Source organism: Galeopterus variegatus, unplaced genomic scaffold (genome assembly GCF_000696425.1).
Source record: "Galeopterus variegatus unplaced genomic scaffold, G_variegatus-3.0.2 Scaffold1204, whole genome shotgun sequence".
NCBI lineage: Eukaryota > Metazoa > Chordata > Mammalia > Dermoptera > Cynocephalidae > Galeopterus > Galeopterus variegatus.
In genome coordinates this window covers 409,033-430,693 of record NW_007727315.1, presented here as the reverse complement: position 1 = coordinate 430,693, position 21,661 = coordinate 409,033, and the positions used below count along the sequence as shown (strand labels likewise).

At 41.1% G+C, this 21,661-nt stretch overlaps 1 protein-coding gene across 6 annotated transcripts in view; it reads left to right on the top strand.

Moving 5' to 3' along the window:
• NF2 (neurofibromin 2 (merlin)) overlaps positions 1 to 21,661 on the top strand; it is an 83,449-nt gene that overhangs the window by 15,131 nt on the left and 46,657 nt on the right. For all 6 annotated transcript variants that reach the window (XM_008575537.1, XM_008575538.1, XM_008575540.1 and 3 more), the window contains exons 2-4: positions 14,817 to 14,942; positions 16,949 to 17,071; positions 19,192 to 19,275. In XM_008575537.1, the coding sequence (XP_008573759.1) occupies positions 14,817 to 14,942; positions 16,949 to 17,071; positions 19,192 to 19,275 (333 nt within the window). The remainder of the gene's footprint in view (positions 1 to 14,816; positions 14,943 to 16,948; positions 17,072 to 19,191; positions 19,276 to 21,661) is intronic.

Below are 21,661 nucleotides of genomic sequence, written 5' to 3'. Positions count from 1 at the left end.
GAATAGTACCTGGCCCAAGGTAATTGCCATATGAGGGTTATTATAGAAGAGTTTGAAATAAGTCCAGGGCCTCTCATTTATTATTCCCTTTGTCAGCCTCTCCTTCTCTTTTTTTTTTTTTTTGCCTTTTTGTCTTTTTTCGTGACCGGCAACAGATCGCAACCCTCAGTGTCGCGCCCATACCGGACCGGGACCGGCAACGGGATCGCAACCCTCGGTGTTGCGCCCGCACCTCGCTCAGCCAGTGAGCGGCCGGTCTGTATGTGGGATCCGAACCCTCGGCGGGAGCGCCGCCGCGCTCTCAAGCGGCACTCTGTAGCAGTGCGCCACCGGGCCGGCCCAGCCTCTCCTTCTCTTCCTCACATACCCTCTTTACTCTGGGCCTGTTGTCCTGGTTGTTCTTTCCTGAAAAGTGCCAAGTTCTTTTCACACTGCTCCACCTTTGCATAAGCTGTTTCCTTTGCCTGGGATGCCCTTCTCACTTGTCACCTGGCATAGATGTGCTCATTCCCTTTCTAGCTCTGCTCAAGAGTTTCCTCTTCTTTGTGTCCAAGGTCACCACACAGCTGCTAAATGATGGGGCTGATTTGAACCCAGGTCATCTTTCTTCCAGACCAGCTCTCTTTCCCCTACACTAGGCTACGCAAATTGGAAGCTCAAAGTAGAGGAAAGGAGAAAAAAGTTTAGAAACCTGAAGAGAACTTAAATATTTGGTAAACAGGAAAAAGAAAGTAGAAATAAGAGAGCCTTCAAAGGACTTCCTAACTTAACTATTTGTCTATCGTGTTATTTTCTTTATTGCGTTTGGTTGTGTGATACTATCTGAAAACCATTTTGTGAACTTGTAGGGGGCTTAAATTTTTGCCAGATGAGTGACATGACTAATAACTCCTGCTACATTGTGTCAGTGTCTAGTTTGTCTTTTTTTAATCAACAGACATTTTCCATAAGTAAATCCTTTTCACTCATCCATGATCTACTGGGAATTCCTTGCCTTTGGCCTACAATGAAGCTTGTTTTATTATAGTTAAGTATTTTCTGGTTGCATATTATCTGTTCAGACAACATTGTTTCATTTTTGTTAACTCTTTTAAGGTCTACCCTTTTCTCCATCCTCCATGTCCCCATAGTCCAGTTCTGGAGCAGCCCATATTTAAGGCATTGGAGAATGCAGAAAGATAGTAAGAGGGAAGGTGCTCGTAGTCTAGTTAGAGAAACAGGACACATATGAAAAGATAACAAAGATCTCTCTCTCTCTCTCTCTCTCACTCTCTCAAATAAGGGTGTATTACTGTTGAGTGGGAAAGAAGAATTACTGTTCAGTGGGGTGAATAATGGATGGAAGCCCTGTGATTCAAAGAGGGAGAGCTGTATTTGAATTGATAAGTCCAGGCTAGATATTGGAGGCCCATGAAAGCCAGATTAAGGAGTTTGGATTCATCAGATGTAGTGGGGAGCTTTGAAGTTTTTACTAGGAGTGTGATTTAAAGTGGTCAGCATATAGAATGACTTGGAATGTTTGGGGATCCTGGTGGAGAGAGTTGGAAACAGGTAACCTAATTAGAACACAAACGCTTTGGGCATGGTCTCACACTGAAACCTTAAAAGCAGTGGGACTCTCTGCAGACTAGGACAAAAAAACTAGGCAGATGTAATTAAGGGTCTAGTGAATCCAGGGATCGGGATCTTCTATGACCAAGAATGAACGGAAGACCTAGTAAACTCAACATCGAGGAGGTACCAAGGTCCATAGTCTGTCCTCAGGCACTGAGGCTGGCCAGGCAGGAGGGAGGTTCTGGGTCAGATGAGGTCAGTGCACTTTCTTGTGTCTGGTCCCTATGTGCAGTCAGGGAGTTACTTGTGTAAAACCATTGAGAGCCCTAAACTGGTGTGTGAACAGCCAGCTTCCAGGTGGATCTCCTCTGTGTGAATCAGTGCTTTCCCTCTAGGCCTTAGTTCTTCATCTGCAAAATGAGGGGAAGAACTTGATTTCAGTGGCCCTGAGATTTAACATACTGTTTTAGGTGATCTGGGTGGAAGAGGCTCACTGTGCTCTCCCTCTTTCATATTTCCTTGCTAGGTAGGAAGTCATCTCAGAATTTGATCACATAGGTGTGAGGAAAATCTGCTATAGGACAGAAGGCAAATTGCTTAGGGAATAAGAACTAGAGTCCTGATAGAAGGGGTAAGTTGACTTGAAAAAGCTCTGCCACTGCCACCTGCTTCCCAAGCGATCTTACACTTAATTCTCTAAACCTCAGTTTCTGCATCTGCAAAAGAATAATAATAGTATCTTTCTTTTTTTTTTTTTTTTTTTTAAAAGATGACCGGTAAGGGGATCTTAACCCTTGACTTGGTGTTGTCAGCACCACGCTCACTCAGTGAGCTAACCGGCCATCCCTATATGGGATCCGAACCCAGGGCCTTGGTGTTATCAGCACCGCACTCTCCCGAGTGAGCCACAGGCCGGCCCTAATAGTATCTTTCTTATAGGGCTGTTTTGAGACATTTGTGGGGTGGATCTTTACAGACACTTAGTCCAGGGACTGACCAATAGTAAGCATTTGGTAAATATCAGTTTCTTATGTTGTCATGAGTTGGGAGTGTAGGAACAAAGAGGAAGGGTCTCATGCTAGAGGCACTGTGAATTTTCTCCTTAATTTTCTTTGAACCTTTTTCAGGTTATCCATACCTTTATTATTGTAGACTTCTAAACTCCATAGTTCACCTAAATGTAATGAACTTACCTTATGCCATACTCCTGTTTAAGGATCTTCTTTTTTGTAATGTATTATATAATTGATCTCTGTTTAGCTTGATATCCACTGTGATAGCAGGATTCTTTTCTGATTTCTGCTGTATTTAATTATTCTATGTTCTTTTGTCTTCATGTGTCATTTTGAAATTTTTCTTTGTTTTTGATGACTTCTCCAATTATTCGTGCTAGTTTTTCATTCCTGTCCCAGAACATTTTTGGTGCTTGATTATTTTTAATTTCAGAAGTTAAAGCATTTGAGGTTTTAAAAACCCAGAATTTAGTTTTCTCAAAACTGCTAATCTATTCAGCCAGCTGGTGATAAGGCTTTGCTGGTTTGTTACAGGATGATGTGTCCTATCCTACTGTCTGTGCTTTGTCTAATTTAGATTCTAAGTTCACACGTTTTAGGACATTTTTAGCACATAAAAATTTATTATCAAACTAGTGCTGACTTCAGGGAAAAAAATCTTTAATCGAATCTTTAATCACCCCTTTTTTTGGCAGCTGGCCATTAGGGGGATCCGAACCCTTGACCTGATGTTAATAACACTGCATTCTAACCAACCGAGCTTATCAGGCATCCCTTAATCAAACCTTAAGTCACTTTTGTTGAGACTCAAGGTGCTTGTCCTGAGTTAGGAATCACTCTGATAACACTAGGTGGCGTCAGAGCACATTATTTCTAAAGACACTGGGCCTTTTTCCTCTTCCAACTTTTTCGCTCATATTTTTTTTTGCTTCCTGGTCAAATTTGGACATAGCTTTGGAAAATACACAAAAAACTCTCTGTTAGTAAGTTATGTTGCTTATGACTTTCCCATTCACCTTGCCAGTTTTAGTTTTCTAGTTTAAGTAGTTTTGATAGTTTGACATTCAGATAAAACTGAAGCCCAGAGTAATTACAAAACTTATCTGGACTGATCTGTGATTTTAAATTCACCAACAGTGTATTTACCTCCTATCTTACTCATATATATATATATATATATTTTTTTTTTTTTTGACCGGTAAGGGGATCGGGTGTCCTCCGCACCACGCTCAGCCAGTGAGCGCACCGGCCACCCCTATATAGGATCCAAACGCGTGGCCTCAGTGCTACCAGCGCTGGACTCTCCCAAGTGAGCCATGGGGCCGGCTCATATTCATTTTGAGATGAAATCATTCCCATAAATATGTTTGGAAAGTCTTCAGCCCACAGTAGTTCTCATCTATCTGCAGAGATTTTTACCAGTATATATTTTTTTTTTTTTTTGACCGGTAAGGGGATCGGGTGTCCTCCGCACCACGCTCAGCCAGTGAGCGCACCGGCCACCCCTATATAGGATCCAAACGCGTGGCCTCAGTGCTACCAGCGCTGGACTCTCCCAAGTGAGCCATGGGGCCGGCTCATATTCATTTTGAGATGAAATCATTCCCATAAATATGTTTGGAAAGTCTTCAGCCCACAGTAGTTCTCATCTATCTGCAGAGATTTTTACCAGTTCTGCCCATTCAAACCTATACCTTCCAGAGTTGTTCAAGTCAGTGTCATTATGATTGATGACCATGAAACTTAATCAAAAGGTCAAGCTAGAACAGAAATAGAATATTTAAATTTTCTTTTTAGGCTAGGGTCTGGGTTCTATGTAAGCTGGTTTGCATAAATGGATTATGTTCTAACTCTGTGTGCCAGGAACTTTTTTTTTTTTTTGTGGCTGGCCAGTACAGGGATCAAACCCCAGACCTTGGTGTTATTATCACCATGTTCTAACCAAGTGAACCGACACAGCCCTGGGAGCTTTTTTGAAGGAATGGTCTTTTACATACAAACTACAATTTTTACAATGTCTAGGGCAGGAGTAATCAGTTGGATAATACTTAGTCATGGGTTGTGTTTCATAGTCTGCTAGTTTTACCTAATGTTTAGGCATTTGAAATTTATGCTTGTATCTTATCTGTATCGAATTTATGATTGTTTCCTATTTGTTGCTCTCTGCAGAATTATTATTCTAAGTATTTCAAACATTTGCAATCATTGATAATTGCTGAATATCAACAGCATGCTAGGTGTTAAAAACTTGTTTTTCAGTGGCATTATAATTACTATTTTTTTATTACATTAGAGAATTCATCATTATACAGTCAACTCTTGATTATTAGGAGTAAGGAACATGATAGCAGAACACAAGTAAGGGCAAAGAATATAGAAACCACACATAAATTAAATGTTGTGTCATTTACATCCCTGAAAATTATTTTAAAATATAGAATGGTATGGTAAGGGATTAATAGAAAATTACTGTAGCAGTGAGAAAAGTACTACATGGTTTGTACAGAACCATCTCAAGCTCGTAGACTCAGAGGGTGGTGATAATCCTGAAAGACCACTTAGCAATTGCAGAAGCTGAGACCCAAAGAGGTTAAATGACTTGCCTGACACAGCGGGTTTGGGTGTTTTATAGCTATTTGACAGGGCTGTGATTGCTCTCATGTTGTGAGCTATATTCCAAAGATAGAGAATGTCTTCTTTGCTTTTCGGAGGACTGTATTGCTTTTTTAGCACCATAATTGTATTGTTTCTTTTTGCTTTGTCATCTGTCAGCTGATTTGGAAGCACATCTTCTTTATTCATGGCATCATGGAATCTGGGGATTACATGGGGCATAAGAGATTTACAGATGAAGAAACTGAGGCCCAATTGAGCTGTGGCTCACTGAAGTCATAGACTTGTTTGTGGTTGATGGAGGGAGTCTAGGATATAGATCTCCCCTCTAGATTCACTACTGCTCCTATAACCACCCTCTACTTCAGTGGGAAAGATGCCAGAAACTACAAATATAAGATCTTCCCCTCCCTCACAAAACTGTTCATTTTTATGTTGAAAGACTTATCAGAGTTTAAAACCTCCATTTTGTGGCTTCCCAAGGTGCTGCAATTTGTTTCTTACTAGTCTCTTAATGTTCTGTGGAAAATCTTCTTCTTTGGTTCTTTGAGATTTACATTTTCTTGCCAAGGTATTTTTAGAGAGAAGAAATCAGTATGTGTCACCAAAGGGGGGAAATATATACCTTAAGGCCTAATTATACAATTAGAATTTTAATAAGGAGTGTCATAAATTCTTGCTTCATTGCAATCATTACTTAGAAGACTGTTCTACTCAGAAGCCTCATCTAGTTATCATCATCATTATCATCAACATCATCAGCCAACCACAAGCATTTATGGAGTATCCACAGATTATATAGCACTTGCTTGGGTTCTGGGAAACTTAAAGCATGTGTGAAAGAGTGCGTGCGTGTGTGTGTTTGTGTGTGTGTGTGTTTGTGTGTGTGTTAGCACTTGCCTTCAAGGAGTTTGTGATCTGTAGAATTGTAGGAAAGACAGGAAACTTGGTGAAAAACAGACACCTCATTTTTCCATATGTGTAAAGTGCATACTGACTCACGTATATGGTATTGGGTAGGGGTTGTTGGGGGGAACAGCGGTGAGATAAAGGAATGGATCTTAGAAAATCTTAGAAAGGTCTGGTTATGAATAAATGGAAGCACATACGTTTGCTAACCTGGGAGGGCACAGGTTTGGTTGTAACAAGGCAAGGATAATTGGTTGAAGGAGGGAGGAAGCAATTGGAGGAGAGCCACGAAACCAATCATTTAAATAGATTTGGCATAATCACAGAGACAATTGGAGGACTGGGAGAGGAAAATTACTTGCTGTGGTTGATTATGGCAGAAACTGACAGGGCAAGAAATTGGATTTGGGATTTTTTGCAAAGAGGAGTTTTCAGGTTTGTGAGATCTTGCCCAGATTTATTATTATTATTATTATTGTTATTATTATTATTATTATTATTATTTTCTTGTCCATATTTAGATGAGGGATGCAGGATTTGGGATTGGTGGAGCAGAGAAAATGCATCTCTTTTTTGCTATGATTCTAATTCTGTTTGGGGAATCACTTTTTTCTTCATGTTGAGAAATAGTGGCTGAGAAGGAGTGGTGTATTCTTTAATTGTGGAAAGGAAATGGCATGATGGTTTTGCAGTTTAAACTCATGAGACACAAGAACTGCTTTTGTGATGTGGCAATACCACATCCTGAATTGGGGGGTGTTGGTTTTATACTGTCATTACTGCACTTTTAAAAATCCTCTTTGATTAGTCAGAATAGATTTTAATGGAATTCATTATTCACTTACTGCACAGCAAAATCATTTTTATAACTCTGTTGTGTTTATCTTGTAAATTGAGGTATTTGACATCAATTTTTTCAAAACAGACGAATGAAAGTTGTCTTTAGGTTTGGATCTGGTATATTAGCATCTTAAATTCTCAAGTCTTCTATAAATCCGTTCTTATAGACCAGGTATGACTGTAAAAGTCAGTTATAGATAAACATTGAGAGGAGAAATCAGAGTCACCCTTAGTTTTCCATTTCTTTCTTTCTTTTTTTTTTAAAAAGATGACCGGTAAGGGAATCTTAACCCTTGACTTGGTGTTGTCAGCACCAGGCTCTCCCAAGTGAGCTAACCGGCCATCCATATATAGGGATCCGAACCCATGGCCTTGGTGTTATCAGTACCACACTCTCCCAAGTGAGCCACGGGCCGGCCCTCTTAGTTTTCCATTTCTGAAATAATGGTAAACATGTGGCACATATCCTGGGTCTGGGGAGGTGTGTTCCTTCTGTTGCTCTATCTGTAAGGGAGATAGCTTTTAAACAATTTTTATGGCAAATACTAGGGTGGGTTGTGAGCTAATTAGAAGAAACCCTGATAAGGGAATGCTGTTTGTCAGTTCTTTTTCATCTTCTGGGGAGTAGAGAGCCAGTCAAATAGCATTCCTTGTGTGCCTGGTAATCCAGCCCCCAGACCTCTACAAAATGGAATAGTGCTTCTCTCTTAGCTTTTTCCAGATTCAAGTCTTCTCTGTAAAGCCCAGGTTTCTCTGTGGGTTCTAATTCTTAGGCATTTCACATATAGTAGCCAGGTTTGGTACTCTTTCTTCTAGTTGTGGCCTTTTCCCATCATGTAGCTGGTTTGATTGTTGATGGCTGCATGGCCCAAAGAAGTTGGGAGAAATGCAGAAGGCTGCCTAAGCAAAAAAACTAATGGCAGTTTCAGGGTTGAGTGTAAACCTGGCCAATTGTAAGATGGCAGTCAGTAGATTTTATTCTTAATGCTTCCCCAGTTAATAGACCCCAATCAGCACTGCATTCCAGCTACGTTACTGCTGGGGAGGGTAAGTGCTTAGTGCTATTTACTTAAAACATCCTAGGTTGATAAATTATAAGCACTTCACTCTGGGTAAAGCTCATAAATTCAGCTGCTACAAAAAATAAGCTGACAGCACTTAGTCCTGTTTATAAAGTTCATACACATCTATCTTTGATACGGGCATAAGTATATATCTATGAAATAGCACCGCAGCCTGTTAAAGTAGTGGGAGAGCACAGCCACAAAGGCAAGAAGCATCATACTTCCAGACTCCTTCCCATTAGCCCCGGAGCTTGAAGGGCACCTTGAGGATGAGGCCTGCAGAGGGGTAGCTTCCATGCAGCAGAGTCCAGATTCGTGCTCCTTTTTGCCTTTCTTCTTCTGCGAACCACCTTTCTCACTCCCTCCACCTCTCTTTTTCTGTCTGCACGATGAGCATCTGCCTCTTAGTCTCCCTCCTCTTCACGAGGCTGAGATGAGGCAGGGAGCTGTGGTCGATGTAGAACAGCTTGAACACTCTGGGAGGGTGGAAAGACATGGGTTTGAATGATCATTTATTTCATCAGAACCCGGAGCTGTTCAATTTTTTTCCCCCAAACAAATAGTTTCACATATTTATTACTGAACCAATCTATTAGTGCAGAGCATATAAACAAATAATTTTGCTAATAAAACATGTCCAACGGTCCAGATAGTGGTGACATTTTCCACTTGATACAATAAGATGATAGTGACACTGATATAGCATAAATGTATGTGAGACCCAGCTTGGTTCTTCTCCAGTGTCTCTTCTTAGAGTTGTACCTGATTTTATTACCAGTTTTCATCCAAATCCACTGGGCAATGGGATGATTTTGCTTTTGTTTCTTGGTCAGGAATTGCTTGATCCTAAAAGTCTTGTGAAAAGACATGGTGCGGAACAGACTCAGCCACACACATCATGATGGCAGAGAAAGAGGAGCTGTTCTATTTTTTAGCAACCTGTTCAGGAATAATTATAAACCCTAACAAAAAGGCCTAAAAGTAGTGTGAGTACAGGGCCTGAAAGGCTTACGTGCCATCAGGTATCAGGAAAGGAAATATTTCAACAAGACAATAAATGTAAGACTCATCCCACCAGTCCTAGCTTCTCAGAGCCCCACAGGCATTGTTGCGGGACGCATCACTGCTCCAAACCAGTGACTGAACAACCTTGTTCCTAATCAGCGTGGAGAGTCAGAATTGTCACACACATTGGGCTGAAGCTGCATATTCAGTACTGCATTGAACATTCAGTACTGCAGATAGGATAATTATGCTGTTTGTCAGATTCTAGAAAAGAGCAAAGAACATTCCTTCACTTTGCAACAGCTTGGACCCAAGCAGCAGGCATGCTGTTCCCTCTGGCTGGCGTGACCTCCCTTTTGTCAGCCCCTTCACCACAGTCCCAACTACCACCTGGCTTTCAACACCCAGCTCAGATAGCATCTCCTCAGGAAAACCCTCATCCATGGAGCCCCAGGCCCAAGTTGTGTTCCCATAGCACCCTGTTCTGTTAGCACTTATTACCAGATTGTGGTTTTGTGATCCATTTACCTGTCTGTCTTCCCTGTCAGACATGAAGATGGACAGTGTCTTTTCCTCAATTCATCATTTATCTCCTGTGCCGAGCACACTCACTAGAATGTAGTTGGGTGCTCAATAAATGTTTGTCAAATGAGTGATCATATGGTTAGCTTGATGAGAATTGATGGCGCCCCTTCCAATCTGTCATCCATCATCCGTGGTATAAAGCAGGGCTGGGAGGCGTTAAACAGTGCCACTTGAGAATCTAAGGAGAGGAGACAGGGTTAGAACTAACAATAACTATCCCTTATTGAGTGTTTATTTACTATGGGCTAAGCACTGCCTTAGGCTTTTTAAATGTATAAATGCACTTAATCCTTAGATCAGTCTGCTAAGACAGGTTCTGTTTATTATCCCTACTGCAAAGCACAAGGAAGTTCAATAACTTGCCCAAGGTCACACAGTGACAGCAGCTGAGATTCATACTGATGGTAGATAACCATCTCTTATCTGTGCCTTTTGGACTGTTTCCTGGAAAGAATTAAGCCCTAATGTCCTGAGGCATCCATCGTATGTAATGATTTAACTTCTCTCCTGTGTTTTAAGAATGGTATTAGTTATATTCCATCATTGGGAGAATGGAGAAAATAGTCACCAGATAACTTTCTGTGTTCTGCAGTTCAGATGAGCGAGGTGGAGTTAGTTGACAAAGAATTGGTTTTAGATAGCAGTTTTAGTCCTTTTGGAAACACAGCAGTATTCTCCAGTCAAATTGAACTATGCTGCTTTTATTTCCTATTAGGACCATCTAAATTCTTTTGCCTCTAGACCTTTACATATGCTGTTCCCTCTGCCTGGAACATAATTTCCTGCTTGCTCCTCCTTCCCCAAGCTCAGTCTTCACTTGCCTTCCCACCATGAGTCAATGTAGATGTCTTTTCCCTACCCCTCCCAGATAGGAGGTCCCTTTACAGGGGTCCCAACAGCCCCTGGGTGTCCCTGTTGTGGCACTCACAAGCATTGTAGTGATGAAAACTACACCTCGAGTTGATTTTTATGTGCTGGGTAGAGGAGGTCATTACCTTCCTTGCTTGTTCGTGTCCTAGACCTGTGAGAGTGGAGACTTGTCTCTTATTCGTTCCCTATTTATCCCCTGCACCTGGGATGGTGCTTGGACACATCATGTGTTCACTAAATCTGTGTGGAAGGAGTGGATGAGTGCGGGTTGATTTTGCTTTAACTCTTTGAACCTTGGGTTTTTGAAGTAAAGTCAGTTCTGTTGTTTGCATTGTTTGCCGTGTCTTGGGTGCACACTCAGCCAGCACTGAGAGGAACTAAAAAATGACTAATACTGCTCTTGTTCTGAGGTGCCTGCAATCTAGGGAGATGTTTAGTTGACAGCAAGTCACTTCACAGCATCAGCACAGTGTAGTGAACCAGTGATAAAACTGAAGGCAAGCATGGTCTGGTAAGTGTGGCAGCATCCTGGAAGTCCTGTTCACAACCTAAGACCTCGCTTCCACTGGGTGTCCTGAGAATCACCCAGAGCAACTATGACCAACTGCTCTTGTTTGTAAAGAAGTAGAAACCCAAATTAGGAAGACTGAGCAATCTTCATACATTTGGGGAAGGGCTTGTTGAAAAGTACCACCTTATATAGATGACATGTTGAAGTTAAATTTTACCCAACCGAGGAACTTCTTGATTACATATAGACAGAACATTCTCTTTTATAAATGAAGTTAGGACTTTAAATCAACCATATTTAGGATGTCTCCACCCGGTTTCTTCAGGCATCTTATCTTGTCTAAAAATTAGTTGCTCTTCTATATCTCCAAATTTGCTGCTTCTCCTATATTCCGTGTGTTCTTTAGTGGAACTGCCTGGTGCTCAAGTCAGAAATGCAGATGTTCCTCTTGATTCTTTTTCCTTCTGTCCCCTGTTCAAGCACCAGTTCTGTGACTCTGCATCCTTTTCACTCCTCAGGCTGTCCTTTCTCCTTCCCACTGCCTTCCTTATGGCAGGAGTTGGACTCCTTTCTGCCCTTCTATTTTTTTTTTTTTTTGGTGGCTGGCTGGTACAGAGATCTGAACCCGTGACCTTAGTGTTATAAAGTTGCACTCTAACCAGCTGAGTTAACCATCTGCCCTTCTTGATCCCAGGCTCCTTTCCTCCAAATCATTCTCCAATCTGTTGTCAGAGCACATCCAGAATGAGAGCTGAATCTGTCCCTCTTCTGCCCGAGTGTCTTCAGAGAGTCCATGGCTTTCGACTGAAGTTGAGCCACGTGGTCCCACTTGGAGCCCCATTCCCACCACGTCCCCTTCTGAGCCCAGACTGTCTGTTTCAGTTCTACCAGATGACTTGTAGTTCCCTGCAGAGATCATGAGGTTTTTTTTAAAAGACTTATTTCCTTCCTTCGTCTAACTCTTACTTGCTCTTTAAAGCCTTATCTGGCCTGGGTCCTTGCCTGTTTCTTCTGCAGGGACCCTGCTTCTACCATTTTGTCTAATGTCTAATGTTGTTTGGCACACAGGGTGTGCTCTATAATATACTCGTTGAAAGAATAAATTAGTACCAGAGGTTGTAATTTACAGTGAGTTATAAATGAGCAATATCTGACTCTTCTGAGAATGGGTTTTGTTTCAGACACTGGTTACTTACTGGAAAAGGTGGCTGGGGAGTGCTGGTGGAGAGCAAGGAAGGAAGCTTACAGAGCAGGAAAAGAGGTGCTTAAGGGACTGGGGGTTTGCCTACATTAGATCACCATGAGGAAGGCCAGTAGTGTCTGCTTTGATAAAGAATCTGTGACTCAGTGTCTTTATTTGTGCAAAAAGGGGATGAGCCTACAGTAGGTAATTACTCAAGGTCATTTCCAACTCTGATAGTCTACGATTCTTCAAGTCAAAGTTAAAAATCTAAGGGGGCATGCTGAATCAGTGTAAGAATTTTTTCTCTTCTCACTTTATTGTAAGCTCCGTGGGGGCAAAGACATTGTCTTTTTGCATTCAACGAAGATAGTTTCACATTTTAAAAACAAAGAAGTAGCAGGTAATACAGGAAAACTGCATATCAACTCCCAAGTCAGGACTTATTCCCTTGGCAGCTTTCGTTTTGATGCACTGCACATTCCAGTTGCAGACAGGCCCCCGTGTGCCAAAGCCTGGCCCAGCCACGGCTGTGAGGTATGGCAGATTGGGAATCGTTACCTTGATTTTCCCAGCCCTTGGGTGTTTAACTTCTCCAAGTAAGCGCCTGTTCTTTAGTGTTACATTATCTTGTAGTAAGGTAGTCATTTATAATTTATATACTGTGTGCTGGCTTAAAATAGAGACAAGAGGATAATCAGTATCCTGAAGCTTCTAGTTTTCCAAAATAACATTTCTTCAGTGAAGTCTGCCTGTAGGAATTAAAACCTGCCGTGAATTAAAAAACCCTTTGTCATATTGTCAGACTGGAAAATGGGTGTGCCCGTTATTCAGCCTTGCAAAAGGAGACAGGAGATCATCTTTTTAAAATAAAATTCATCATTTTATTTTATTCTATTCAAAATAATCTCTGAAGACCTCAATCTTTGTAGTGTTCCAGAGGGGACAGAAGTAGAGGTTTAAAGACAGAAAGGAAAAATGGTCCTGGTGAAGGACAAAAGCCAATATGTACCTCAACCACTTGTCTGCTGCGGTCTTGGTGTCCTTCCATCTCGGTTGCTGCTTTGCTCGGCTTTGACTACAAAGTCAGAGAAAGAATTGGTTTTCCTGCTGAGTACTTTGTACAGAACGTACTGTTCATTCACATATATTAAAAATAGAAGAACTATTTGAAAACTCCCCTGTAGAATCAGGTTTTAACCAATCAGATATCAGAGGTCTAACTTATTTTCTCCTTTTTTTTCCTGGTGGCTGGCTGGTAAGGGGATCTGAACCCTTGACCTTGGTGTTACAACACCGTGCTCTACCCAATTGAGCTAACTGGTCCCTCTTGCTTTTATAACAAATCTCTAAACCCTATTTTTTTTTCCCCTATTCCTTTTCATTATGCCTCTTTAGTGTGCCAGGATTTGGGTGGAGATTTCTGAGGGTAGGAGGACAGATGTTTTTGTGGCGCAGTGGTCTCATTCTTCCCATCTGTTGACCTTGTATTTGAATTGCAACATTATTCTTACTGTGACCATTGTTTCTGTGATGTGTCTTGTGATTATAACTATACCCCAGTGTGCATTTATCAGTATTTTTTGTTTCGTTTTCTTTTGTTTTTTACCATCTGGCCAATATGGGGTTCCGAACCCTTCACCTTAGTGTTATCAGCACTGCACTCTAACCAAGTGAGCTAACTGGACAGCCCCAGAGTATTCATTTGAATGTCCTCCTGATGCTTGGGGGTGGTTGGGGCAGGGAGGCGACAAGCAGCAGCTAAGGGGTAGTATGGGAACATCCTGGGTGACTTAACTTGAAAGCCACTAGGTGGCAACATTTACTAAGCAGTGGGGCATTCTCTTCCCCTATTAAGATGTTGAACTTGCTTTTCCAGCTACGATACTGAATAGCTGAAAAAAGGGTTTAGCAGCCATTGCTTCAGGTCCTTGTGAAAGTGAGGCTATAGAATAAACACTATAGATATTGGTGTCAATTCATCACCTGGGTTTAGATACTGAGAGTTTGAAATTGCTCTGTGTGACTGTGGGCAAGTCTCTTCTCTTTTGGCCTGAGTTAGGCATCCATGATAGTAGAAACCAGTGATTAGTCTCTCATGGTTCTTTTTCTCCATGATTTATGACTTCAGTTACAATCTCTTCTCCTATATTAAAAAAAACTTCTAGTAAAATCAGTCTTTAAATTAAAAAGAAAAAAAAAAACCCAAACCGGCCCCCCAAAACCCCACTAGCCTTTTATTATTATGAAAGTGTAGAGTCATGATTTTTAAAAAAGAAATCAACAACAAAATCTCAAGGAAATTAATGTTCGTAGAAGCTAGCCATCTCCTTGGATTAACTCAAGAGGCTAGATTCTCCTAAATGAGGATGCTTATTTACCAGCTTTCCTAAATTAGCAGCTTTGGGGATATTAAGATCTATAAGAAACTGTCCAAGGGAGGTATTCTGTATGCTTTGCAGTGATTAAGCCATTAAACTCTAATTGGTATTTTCCCACTCATGGTTTTGTACAGGAAACTTTAAAATTATTTAGGAATTCAGTTCTCATTAGCCATCTTGGTGCTGTCCCATGTTTTGGAGTCCGAGTAGAGATCCGAGAAAAGGTTTTCATGTGGGTGGATTATGAATTTTGCTCACAATTCCCTTCCCTGTTGGTTTGTTATGTTGCAGATGAAGTGGAAGGGGAAGGACCTATTTGATTTGGTGTGCCGGACTCTGGGGCTTCGGGAAACCTGGTTCTTTGGACTGCAGTACACAATCAAGGACACCGTGGCCTGGCTCAAAATGGATAAGAAGGTCAGGCTGGAACCATGAACTCAGTGGGGCTGGTGTGTGCTTCCCGTTTCTTCCCTGAACAGGCACCCAACTTATTTGCTTATCATGGAGGCTTTATGACTGTGTAGTAAAGAAAGGGGCAAGTTCTTGAATTAAGTCATGCAGAAAGCAGGTCTTGGAGATGCTGTAGGTTTTCTGTTCCTCACAGGTTCCTCTGTTCCTCCTAGGCAGGCAGAATTAACTAGGATTAAACTGTTGCCAGCCCTGGCTTCTTTACCTGTTGTCACCAGCCTGATTGCTTCTGGCTTTATGCCCTTCAGTTTATTGAACCACTAGTTAGGCTTTATGAATAAAAATTGCTATTATCTTCTTATACTTTTTTTTCTTTAAACAACTTATGTCTTGGAAAGATTCTCTTGGGGCTCATGTTCTTTAGGCAATTTTAAATGTCTTTTTGAGAAACACCGTGTCCAATTTGAGAATAATGAATGCCCTGTCCCTGTGGCAAAGGAAGAATGTTTATTTTGTCCTCAGGATTCTCTGAGCTTCTGAGGCATGGTAAAGTCTGGGCTTCTAGCAATTTTAATGTGGCTTGGAAATGGATATTGTCTAGGGGAATTGCCCTGTGCATGGGTTCCTATGTTCATACAGAGGCACACTTACCTACTTACCTGCCTACCTAACCATGAAGACAGTTCGGGGAACAGAGCCATAGGCTTTTGTCAGTAACTCCTAAAAGACACCTGAATCTCAAAGTAAGTCAGTGTCTAATTCTTACCCTAAATGGTATCTCCTGCAGTGGCCTATCTGTAGTTATTATCTACTGCATGGCATAATAAACAATGAAAGCCTCCTGTCTTTTACCATTTTGACTCTAAGCTTAAGTGTTCAAATTGTGTTTACATACATACACAGTAATCTAAACCTTCATGTTGGAATCCCTGCTGGTTTTAAGTTTCAATGGTAATTCTCGATGATCATGAACATCAAAGTGCCACCGTGTGCCAGTGTTAGGGAGGATGTCCTATATCAGGTTTATTTTGAATCTCCTGGGTACTGCCACCTGGAATTTGGGCAGGAGCATGGAGAGTTATGTTCAAAGACAGCAAAACTTGCCATATCTTTTTATGGTTTTCAGCAAAGTGAATTTTAAATCATACCTGAGTGTTGGCTAAATGGATATTAGATTGGGGGCATCAGGAGCCATGGACCTGCTGTTCCAAGGAAATATATTATGACACATGTTAATGGAGCCTATAGCCTGTTACATGGCATGTTTATGTCTTGAAATGAAATTCACTCTGGAGAGCAGATGGTTCAAGCTTTTCAGGAGGTGGATGGAATTGTTAGAAATTAAAGGCATTGGTTTACTGACTGTGCTCCAAGCATTTTGTGGGCATCTCTGAAGGTTTCTTGAAACAAAGCTTTGCATGAGGAACACATTTTACTTGTATTGCTCACGTTTTACTTCTATTGCTCAGTTAATGTTTAGATGCTTTCACAAAGATCTAGTTCATCATTTCTAATTTCTATTTGAACATGGACCTAAATGTTAGAGGCAGGCAGCAAGGAAAAAACAATAAAGGAAGAGTCCACTACTTCAGAAAATTAAAAAACCTTCATCCTACCATAAAGGGCAGTGTTTGTTTGTTTTGGGGCGGCCGGCTGGTAAGGGGATCCAAACCCTTGACCTTGGTGTAATAACACCACGCTGTAACCAGGTGAGTTAACCAGGTAGCCCTGTCCAAGACCTTTGAGTTATAAATTTCTAGCTTTTAACTATTTTTGTGGCCTTGAGAACATTTATGCCTTAATCTTAGCTTCACTCACCCCTTGGGGATATTGATTAATTTGGTTCAAAAATACCATGGGAAGTGAATATTGTATAGAATCACAACCTTTGGGAAATATGATGAATTTAGCAGGAAAAAAAATGTTATATACTCCCTGCAAAAGGTTCTTGGGTGTGGCACAGGAGGAAGAAGTGCCAACATAGCATGTTTGTCTTTTGCTCTGCAATTCTGCAGGTGCTGGATCATGATGTTTCAAAGGAAGAACCAGTCACCTTTCAATTCCTGGCCAAATTTTATCCTGAGAATGCTGAGGAAGAGCTGGTTCAGGAGATCACACAACATTTATTCTTCTTGCAGGTACACCAGTCTGTGCTACTCGCCAATTCTGAGAGAACTCACCCAGGCATGGTTGCAGAGTTGACCTGGGTGAACCCTTCAGGGTTGACCACAAACACTTTCACATTGCAAAAATGTTCTGCCTCTGAAAAGTCAGCCCCTTGGATCTGTAATGGAAAAAATCTTCAGAATAGAACTATACTTAAGTGATGAGAATTGGTGTCAGATGAAATCTCGAAGGTGTGATGGTAAAGAATGGATACAAGTAGCTACTTAAAACCTCTTTGAAGATGGATCCTATTTTCTTCTAGGCTAACTTAAAAGTATTCGGTGTTGCAAAGGAAGTCTAAAGAGAGTATTATAAAGCAGTAGTTTTTCCAAAACTTTAAAATTTGCTCTCATTAAGACAGGACTTCTGAATTCCAGTGGCACTTGGTTTATCCCATACATGTGGTACTTCAAACATCATGTTTTATGCTACTCTTTGTCTATAAATGTCTTGTTTCTCCCTTACTCCCTCATCAGATTGAAAGCCCCTTAGAGGCAAGGCTCATTGACTGCATAGTAGGCATATCATAAGTAATTGCTTAACATAATTAGAAAAATTAGGAGATCCATAATTATAGGTTAACCTTCTAGGGGCACAGGGATGGAGATTAATCTGAGAATGAAAACCTTGTCAGTTTTGCTTGCATTCTTATTGCTTGGGCAGAGCACCTCCCCAGTTTCATGGCTAGTTGTAGTGATTGGCACTGGGGCCGCTTGTGTGCCCAAAGGTGCCCACTGTCACTAATGTAAAAGATTGCAGCAGGGGTGTTAATTACATGGTTTCCCAGAAGTAGATGTGTGGACTGTCACATAGTCCTCCTATAATTAATTTGAACCTTGGTATATTGTGTTCAGTAAATATTAAGTTAAAAGCAATAAAACCCACTAAGTAATTTCTTTTGCAAAAGAAGTCTGTCTGCCATAGGGATTAGAAAGTTGTACTGCTTCAGAAACACTTCAGGTTTCAAGTTCTCTGTAGGAATGTAAAAATTTTTTTTTTTTTTTTTTTTAAAGATGACCCGGTAAGGGGATCTTAACCCTTGACTTGGTGTTGTCAGCACCACGCTCACCCAGTGAGTAAACCAGCCATCCCTATATGGGATCCGAACCCATGGCCTTGGTGTTATCAGCACCGCACTCTCCCGAGTGAGCCACAGGCCAGGAATGTAAAATTAATTTTAAAACCTGGGAAGAATTTTTGTGTTTGAATGAAACCACGTAAAGATCTCCTAGGTCCCAGGATGCCCTAGCATTATAGAAATGTCTTTCTTGTAAGCACTTGGAAGCAGTACCTATCCCTCATGTGCCTTTGGCTTGGTTTTTCTTTATACTGAAATGTTAGGGTGTTTTTCTAACTGAGCAAGGCAAAATTTACTACTTTTATGAATCTGGTGACTGTTGACATCCATGAACAGGGAGTTGGCTTTCCTGTTGGGTTTATTTCAGTGTGCCCCTACTTCATGTAGCTCTCTTGCTTCTTTAGAACATCAGACACTGCAGTGTTCTAAGAAATTAAGTGCAATGAGATATGTGAATGCAACATTATGGCTTAAGATATTTCCTGGACCTCACATGTACTTAAAAGTTAAATTGATCAAATTTTATTGCTTCCTTTTTCCTTACAGCAGCACATTGAAAGTGATAGTTTTTTCTGCAGTCATAACTCAGCAGTCTTAGTGACTTTTATCTTAAGACAAGACTCTATTTCCTCTAGTGCTGCACGTGCTCAGCAGGGGCCAAGGCTGCAATCACCCCCAGAGCTGCTCCTGACACTTCTCACTTTCACAGCTCTCTGTCACAGCCCAGATGTCAGTCTCTATTGTAACCATGAAGATTGTTTTTACTCTTCAGCATTGATCATGAAGAGAAGAGATAAGGGGTTTTTACACATAGCCATCTTACCAGTAATTCCTCAGTGACTCAACTCTCAACCTGTCTACATCAGTAAAAAAAATTGTTCCTTTTGTTAGAAAATCATTAATAGGGTACTTTGGCAGCCCTCATTAGAACACCCTGTAGTCATCTGCTGTGACCAGCCTGCATGGCTCACTTCCACTCACATGGTATCATGTTGCCCTTGTTGACCCTTTCAGGTAAAGAAGCAGATTTTAGATGAAAAGATCTACTGCCCTCCTGAGGCCTCTGTGCTCCTGGCTTCTTATGCCGTCCAGGCCAAGGTAGGCTCAAAGAAGAAAAATACATTCTTCCTGGGCATTAACTCATGTCACGGGATTGCTCCCATCCTCTGTTTCTTTGGATTTTCTGGACTATAGATAGGCTTGCCCCAGAGAGAGAGATGTTGTAGACTTGGGGGAACCACCGTTGCTGTCCTGGCATCTGTGTAATCTTGTATAAATGCTAAGCGTATTGTTCTAATGAATTGAATTCATTCTAAGTGAATTCATTCAGAAAAATGAATTGTCTGTATAATCTCATTATGTACATGTGCTTCATTACAATTGATGGTTCAGCCTCTCTTTATTAACCAGGAAATACGAATTTATGTTCTCCAATTTTGGCCAAACATGGTCTTTAGGTCAGAAAGGCTTAGGTCTTCGCTCCAAACTTATCTTCTGAGAACCAACTGCCCTCAGAGAATGCCTTGCTTCATCCACCCCCGATGGCTGGGCACTGCAGGTGCTGTGGCCTGCTGAGCCCAGTAGAGCTGTCTGGTTAGCTGAAAATCATTCACTTTCATTAAATCACTGCCGATTGGGAGTGGAGAGAGAGGGACACCACTGGTCTTGTGCTTTTGTCCCCTCTGTTTTTATAAGATCAACTAGAGGGTCAGCCCAGGGTGCTTCATGTCCCTCAGATTTCCCACTTCAATCACATGCCACCTTCTCTTTGTCCCCCTGCTTCCTGCTTTTCACTGAAGCATAAGATGTCCCTGTTCTTGGGACACCTTGACTACTTTTGTGATTTTAAAGCATAATCTTTTTACTTATTTTCATTTTTATTTTTTATTTATTTTTATTTATTTATTTTATTTATTTATTTTTTTAAAAGATGACCGGTAAGGGGATCTTAACCCTTGACTTGGTGTTGTCAGCACAATGCTCACCCAGTGAGCTAACCGGCCATCCCTACATGGGATTCGAACCCGTGGCCTTGGTGTTATCAGCACCACACTCTCCCGAGTGAGCCACGGGCCGGCCCCATACTTATTTTCATTTTTAATTAAAGGTGTCTACATTTCCCTATAATGTTAGAAAAATTAATTAGACACTCTTCTTAGCTGACTTTTTTTGGTAGCTTAATATAATTTCAGATCAAAGCCAGGAAGTAACTGCCTGTCATTTGGAAGGAAAAAGAAAGAAAGAAAATAAAAAAAGGATGTACATGCTGGTCGGACCAATAGGAAAACCAGAGTCAATTTTATCATTTGATGATTCGTCTGATATTTGCTGAGTATTCACTGGGCCCTGGGGGTTGGGGGTTGTTGACTCTGTCACAGGTGCAGGCACTAAAGCAAGTATCTGCCTTCAGTGATTTGCCCAAGGTCATATGGGCAATCTTGAATAAAACTAAGGGCAAAATTCAGGGCTTTGGGATTGCATTTTGTGCCTCCCCTATTTCACTTCCCTGAAAAATGAGTAATTGAAAAAACAGAAAATGGGCCCTAATTCAACTAAAACATATGCTTCCTTTTATGCTTTGGTGAAGAATATTAGTAACAGGAAAAATATGTCCTTTCAATCAGTTTCGCCCTGACAGTGATGAAGCAGTCATTGTCACTTTCATTAAATCTGAGCACTTCCTGGCCTGGAGTTGAGTTCTTTTTAGCATGCTTTCTCCCCAGCTGAGAGCAGACCTAAGCTCTCAAGGACAGTACCTCTCTTTGAAGGACTTCAGTCTCAAAGGCTACATTTTCTTTGCATGTGTTTTGGGCCACAAATTCAAAGGCCACCTGTGGGAAAAAAATCACTTTTCGGGGAACCAGCAGATGTTTGCTTAAACAGATTTCACTGTAGGAAAGCCCTACTAATTTGGATCTTACTAATTTGGAGATGAAAGTGATTCACAGACAGCATATGTGCTTCATGTGGAGGAGGATGTTCTAACTATTTTTTCCGGTGTAAATTTTAAGGCTCTTACAAATAAAGGTAATCTGTGCCTTAAAGTCTGTATTCGGGAAATTAAGGCTTACTATAACATGCTTCCAGTTTCTAGGACTGCTGGTTAATATTAAAAGGATATCTCTGATTATAATATTAATAGGATCTTACATGCCCATAGTGTTTTACAGTTTTATAAAGTGTTATAACATGAATATTTCGTGCAATACTCACTGTAGTCTTTTCCGGAAGCCAAGGCTTGAGAGTATTATGCCTGTTTTGCAGATGAGGAATTTAAGGCTCAGAAAGGATTAGTGATTTGTCTTAAGTCACAATACGTTTATGTTAATTATATTTTTATGGAATTTATAGCCCACTTTTTTTTTTTTTGAAAAGATGACCGGTAAGGGGATCTTAACCCTCGACTTGCTGTTGTCAGCACCACGCTCACCCAGTGAGCAAACCGGCCATCCCTATATGGGATCCGAACCCGTGGCCCTGGTGT